At 39.2% G+C, this 7,111-nt stretch overlaps 1 protein-coding gene across 1 annotated transcript in view; it reads left to right on the top strand.

The window, feature by feature from the left end:
- CAP2 (cyclase associated actin cytoskeleton regulatory protein 2) overlaps positions 1 to 2,384 on the top strand; it is a 124,841-nt gene extending 122,457 nt beyond the window's left edge. Inside the window, exon 13 of the mRNA XM_045551844.1 lies at positions 972 to 2,384. Within this exon, the coding sequence (XP_045407800.1) occupies positions 972 to 1,055 (84 nt within the window). The 3' untranslated portion in view covers positions 1,056 to 2,384. The remainder of the gene's footprint in view (positions 1 to 971) is intronic.
- The last annotated feature ends 4,727 nt before the right edge of the window (positions 2,385 to 7,111 follow it).

Consider the following 7,111-nt stretch of genomic DNA (forward strand, 5'->3'; position numbering starts at 1 on the left):
AAAAGAAACAGTTGGATCCTACATCTAGGAGATACCGAGTCGCATGTGTGTTCCACTGTCACATAACTTCTCATGATGTCTGTACATCAGCTCATCAGATGCAGGGGTCTCAGCAAGCACTGCTTGGACAATAAGTCCAGGAAGGCTCCGGAAGCCAGGGCCAAGCCTCCTTGCCCTCCTCTTTGATCCTCGTCTGAAATAACTGGAGACTCACTCTCTGAGAAAGGAGAGAATCCGAACGACTTTTATTTTGGCTATTTATTCTCTATTTTTCTTCATGTGTGTGTGTATATTTTCCAATGGGAAGAGTAGGGTGACGTGGTGAAGCATAACAAATGTATATCCCACCCTAAGCATGTTTTTATAATTCTTGTCAAAGAGCAGAGAGTTAACTCTGGGGTAAAGCCTTTCTACTCTAGTTGCCGGGACCGGCAGAGTTGGCATCACCTGGGAGCATGTAGGAGATGCAGATTCTCACTCCTTTCCCTAGACCTACTGAATCAAAATCTGCATTTTAATAAGATCCCTGGTTGATTCGTGCGCATGTTAAGGTTTGGTGGAGAGTAGTGGGTAAGAGAGACTGCCTCCGTTTGAATTCTGGCTGCTCTGCTTACTAGCGATATCATCCTGGGCCAGCTGCTTAACCTCTTGGGCCTCTGTTCCCGTAGATGGCATCACAATGACACCCAGCTCACAGGGTTGTTGTGGGAGATCAGTTGAGTTTGTCTGTGTCTGGTGCTTGGAAGAATGCCTGGCTCTTAGTAAATGCTAGCTTGAATGATGACACTGGAATGCAGTCACAGAACTGACACATGACATATTTGAGTCTTCATGTGACAAAGACCTCTCCCTGATGGAGCTTTGAGTTTGACTGAATTTCTTTGCCCACCACCATGTGGCACAAATCAGCCTCCCATCTGTTTGCAAAAGGAAGCCTCAGTTTCAATAACTTTGTCCTTGCCTTTTTCCAGAGAGAATTTCCCGTTCCTGAACAGTTCAAAACGGCATGGGATGGATCCAAGTTGGTCACTGAACCTGCAGAAATTATGGCCTAACTTCCCGAGAGACCGTACCCCCTCACCTGAATCTCTATCAAACAAACAAAAAAAGCAGCATTGAAGAGCTAGAAGTTGCAGTGATGCTACTGCTTTAGTTTTGGCCTCCAACAGTTCTGTGCTGTAGAAACAGCATCGTTTCTGGCACGCTTTCGTGGGCATTTTGAAATATTTAACGTTTCTTCATGATTTGCCTTTGTGTGATTTCAGCTCCACATGACGACTTCTGAGCATTACAGATTTAAAGGGAAAAAAAGAATTCTGTTCCCCTCATATCATGAACTTAGTAACTGATAGGTAAAAATGCTGCATGATTCACTTTTACACTTACATTTAATTGCTAGTTGAAAAATAAAACCTTTGAGAATCTAAGATGTACATTTTTACCTTCTAGAATAATTTCAATACGATGTAGTAGTAGTGTGCCCTGAAAAATGTATGATATTTTTTCTTATTTTTACCACATACTCACCTTTATCAGCGTGTATACACTGTCAGCATGAATACATATTTCAACTCACGCTTTTAAAAAAAACATTAGAAAATTCCATATTAAGGACCAAATGCATTTTCTTGGTCCTTGGAAGACCTATATTCTTTATAGTTACTAAAAACCGAAAGTAAATTCTAATTGTTCATCTTAAATATTTTTCCACCATGTCATTTGAAAACTCTTACTTTTCTGCATAAGAGATTCTTATGCCAAAAGATTGATGGGAGGGCTATGTAATACCTCACAATTTTGCTCTAAGATCAAGCTCAAGTTTTTTCCAACTTTGAATATGTTAAATATCAGATGCCTTGTAAAGTATGTCTTTAATGTTTTATTATAGACTAATTTCTTCTTTTCCACCTGCCAGACTTGCTAACCAGTCTCAACAATGAACATGAAAAAGCCATAGATGTATAACTTCTTCTAAAACCTAAGGAATTATTTGTTGGTTTGGCTTGCTGCTCCTATTTTGTAGTCTTGATAGTATAGCTTTTTCAACGTAAGAGTAACTATGATATTCCTTTGTATCTTTTCAGTACATAGTGCTGAAAAATCTGCAACTTCTTGGATCACATTTAATGAATTATAGTTATAATGCTTGCAGACCCAATACAAGCATATATATTGTGCCTATTACAGCCTTTGGAATACATCATTTCCGTTTTTTAAATATCTTCTGTATCCATATAGTATTCAAATTATTAATGCTCATGTACCAAGGTTTTGCTATAAAAGTTTTGTCTGTATGAATGATGTTGTGGCTTTAGTAAATATCATTTTTCAACTGTAAACTTATTCTGAAATAAAGTAAAATTCTAATTGTTTAAATACTCTGATGAATTCTGGGTGTCAAAATTATTTTTTTTTTCCACTTTGATTTGCCTCTTGCTCATATGTCAGATTTAGAAAAGGCAGCTGAATCCTGGTTGAATCAGAGAATTTATCCAGCCTGCCATCGGCTTCCCTGATGAATGGCTGCTTTTTCGAGATAGCATCACATAAAACCTTTGCAGCTGGAATGACTGTCAGTGAAGTCTAGAATCCAGTTTTATAAGTCAAGTCCTCTTCACTGAGAAAATCCTCTTCGTAGATCTTCGTTAAGGTAAACATCCCCCAAAACAAATGATTTCATAAGTATACTACATATACTATATATTACAAATCTATAACATAAATACAAATAACTTGTAATAAATTTAAACTTCTAGAGGAAAAAATACTAACTGGGAAGAAAAGACTTTAAAAGGATATATTACATAGCCATTATATAGCAATAATTTTATATTGAGAAATAAATCCACTCAAAATTCTTAGAATCTGTCAGCTTGCCTTGCTCTTGATATCAGTCTTTCAAAATGCTTCACCATAGATATTGAAGATCTGAACTTGAGAGTCAAACAGTTATTTTACCAGCCCCGTATGCCTTAAGTTCCTACTTGTGTGATTTAAGAGTAGGTTGAATTTGTCGAAAAAACTTTGGCAATGTATAAACAATTGCCAGAAACAGTGCTGCTTATCCAGTATACTCTGTTTCTTGTACCTTTTGAATTCCAGTGTAACTAATGCTATGACCTAATAAATATTGCCAAAGAATTGAGAAACCCATACTTCATACTCAAGGGAGATTGACAGTAAAAAACAAAGAAAAAATAAATTTTAAAAAATTTAAAAAAGAAATCCATACTTAGCAGAATTGTACGTCATATACATTCACAAAAAGTCAAAATGAAAATCATTGTCAAAAAATTAAGTGCCAAGAGACTCTCCTATATCTCTGTATTTTGTAGTATTACAAGATAAAAATGATGATTTGAAAGAGATAAGTCTTTGTTGCCTTGAAAATCCTTTTCTTAATACTGTCCTCTTAGAAAATCTATTACTGATAGTATTCCTTTCACAGCAAGATATCTTGAAGTGAGGACTCAGTTCTAACCATGTATCCTTATCTACAGAACTGATAGGAAATGCATGTCGTTTTATTAATTTATTCTTTCATTCACTGAAAATGTCTACTTCAGCTTCTTAGACTCTAAATGAGAGTTTATCTAGGGAATCCTCTCATTTTAAAGATGAGAAAGCTGAGAACCCATGACATGAGCATGGGTTCTGAAACTCTCAAAGGTCATCAAATCCAGCGACTTCATTCATTCCTTGTCAATTGGGATTCTTGACACTGCCCTTTTCTTACTAAACTCCCTTTGATTTTGTGACACACGATGTAATTCTCTGGCTCCTTTCATACTTTTCATCATAGATTTAAAACCAGCCATTTCCTGCGATAGGAAACACTGAACAGAGAACCAGATCTGGGAGAAACCATGGTTCAGTCTTGAACATGCTTACATCACATTATGTCTGTGATATTTAATTAGAAATGGAGAGTAGGCAGTTGGCTACATGGGTCTGGAGTCTTTTCCCAATACCAAATCCTTAGGCATTATTTCATAAATTTAATATTCTAAAAATGAATTACATTAAACATGTTCATTTCAAAAGAATTATTTTAAACCATTGGCACTTTCTGCACCACTTCAGATACAGATGCAATTTTAAGGGCTTTAATTGATTCAACTGAGACAAGCTGATTTTATAATCTGTCACAGATTTCTTTTGCACATTTAACCATTTCAATGTTTCTGTATATGATGAAGCTTATATCTGTGTTGCAAGTGGAAAGTAAGCCAGCCTAAATTACCCAGTGATAGTTCAGCCAGATTTCTCCAAATGGCTTTTGTTCTTCTACTGTTTGCTTAGTAACTTGGCACAGATGCAACTAACAAAGGGTAATGTTTGCTTATTAGAGAAATTTTTTTCAGGTTTTCCTCCAGTACAATGTCTCATTTCATATTTAAAGATGATTTTTTTCCTAAAACTACACCCTTGAATATTTGAGTTCTAAGTCTACTTTATTTCAATACCCTGCTTTTTAGGACGATTGATAGTCAAAAAATGATACCCCATAATGACATGCAGATCCAGATGAAGGAAATGCATCACTTACTAAAAACCATAATTCTAATTTTTAAATTCCATGCACCAAAATCACAAAGGTTTCCCATTGAAAAATCAGTTATTACTTTCCTGATACCAATAATTCATCCTGACAACTGATCAGAAGGGTGCATTTTTTAAAAAAATTTTTGTTTATTTGTTTTGCTGTCTGATGGGAGTTTATTTTCCACTAGGTGCAAGGCGAGGAGCTACGGGGTGTCAGAAAGCTCGTGTGTGCTTGGACAGGAAAGAGCAGGGCTCACTCGACTTCCTATTGGTCTGCTGTGTTGCCCCCAAAGAACGCAACTTCTCTCCCGCTTGCTGCAGCCTGGTCTACAGGGCAGGCAGGGCTCTGCCACCCGGAGCCTGGGCCGGTGGTGGCGGCTCAGGTCAGGACGGGGACCCAGCGCCGGCTGTGCTGGGCTGGCCACAGGGCTGCTTCCTTTCAGCTTCCCAGGCCAGGCCACAAGTGGTCACGCTTCTGGTGGCCTGGGGGGCTTCCGGGGACTCTGGGGACTCCACAACCGTGGCCGTGAACGGGAGAGTGGACTTCCCGAAAAAGAAGCTCGCCCACCAGTGACCTGGGTCAGCCTTGGGCAGCCCCGGATGGTGGAGGATGGCCTCCCCGGGGCACCCGGCGCTCCCTCAGGAGCTGCGGCTGGAAGCGGAGCCCGGAGCCCAGGCGGCCTCGGCGCGATCACGGCTGGCGGGGCGGGGGGGCGGCAGGCCACGGAGCCCGTTTGCAGAGGACGCCACCAGAGGCCGCTTCACGACCCAGACGCGCGCCTGCGTGCGGGGTGTTTGTTATTTTTAATACTAACTCTATTACCTCATTTCTTTCACTCAAAAGTGAATAAACCTGCAATAAGAAGGCTTCTCGTGAATATAACTGTTCTGCACATTTGTTTAGGAAGAGTGAGATTTGTTTGGCAAGACTGCTCTTTGCTGCTTGTTGTCCCTGTGGGGGACACGCGGGATGAATCGTGTCCACACATGGTGGATAGTATGCATCCCCTAGCAGGGGTGATGCTGATGACACGTGTGCTCCAGCAGCCTGCCCTGCATGCCGCTGATGCTATGACAGCCCTGCTTCAGGCGTTCCTCCTCAGTTTAAAAGCAGGAGAGAAAAAAATATCAGAGTTAGGCGGATGCAGACTGTCAGTTCCAGGAGAGAGACTGCCTTCTGCAATCAGGCATGCTAAAATCTATGATCCCTTACAGATATTTAAACACAGCGTCCTGTAGCCTTACTAAAAGATGTATAGAGGTCTGGAGAAATATTTTGTAAGAGCCATGTATGAGATGCATCCTCAATAAAAGGATATAAATTTATGGCAACACGGTTTTTAAAGGAGTTGTAAATTACATGTATTCTTCATGTTCTGAGATAGAGAGAAAAGTGGAAGAAATAACCAAGCGTTTCCTCCACCATTATGAATCTCACGTGTCTGTAGCTCTGACTACGATGGCAAATGGAAACAGAGATTTGGGTATTTATCTGGCTAAGAGAAACTATATATGCCTACTGAAAAATAGTATTTGAAAACCTAAGTTATCCAAATTACCTGTCCAAATTCACTGGCAAAAAAAAATTTGCTCAGTCTCAACTCATATACAAGTATCTGAAGAATAAAGAAGGAATATTTTAATGGAGGCACATTAAATGTGGAATTTACGGAATGATGTCCCATCGTTAACTAAAAGCTGAGAGATTTTCAGTTATCAAAATGTTCTCTCATTTGTTAGCATCTAAAATAATTATGCCAGCAATATGGTCTACATTCTGCAGGCTGCTTCTACCAACTGACTAGACAACCATTTTCTCAAATTAAATTAACCCCATACTCTATAGAAATAAGTCTCTTTTTCTCTCTCTCTCTCAAAAACGTTTCGACATCTCACCAGATAGAGATATTTCCAATAGAGCTTATCTTCAGTGAAAAAAGCTTATACTTCATTAACTTTTCAAAGTAAAGTAAGTCTTGGATTAAGTAGAAAGAGCTTTGGCAGGGGTGTCAGAAGATCTCGTTTCCATTTTTGATCTGCCACTAACTAGAGAGGTATGCCCACTTGGCAAATGCCTGTGACACATTTAAAGACAAGTAGTTCTTTTTAAATAAGATTAATGTGTTAAAATTTTTTTCAAATGTGAAATTAAATGAATGTACAACAACACTGCCTGTGGCAGAGCCACTAAGCTGTGCACCAAAATCTATTCTCTCCTTCTTAAGAGACTACATTTCCCAGCCTCCCTTGTAGTTGAATGGCCATGTAACTAGATTCTCCTTGAAGGACTGTAAGTGTTAAGTTAATGTAAATCTCACTTCAGGACAGTCTTTTAAGAAAGCATGTTTTCTCCACGTTCCCGGTCCCTTCCACCAACCAGATCCTAGACATGACAGCCAGCCTCAATCATGCACATGGCAATATGCTCTGCTTATGCAAGAATAACAAGTTAGAAAGAGCCTTGGTCCCTGAGTCACAATATAGAAGATAGCCACTTACTGACCTGAACTTGTCATAGGTAGTTATATGAAAAATAAACTTACATTGTGCTTAAATGATTATAAAT

Source organism: Lemur catta, chromosome 5 (genome assembly GCF_020740605.2).
Source record: "Lemur catta isolate mLemCat1 chromosome 5, mLemCat1.pri, whole genome shotgun sequence".
NCBI lineage: Eukaryota > Metazoa > Chordata > Mammalia > Primates > Lemuridae > Lemur > Lemur catta.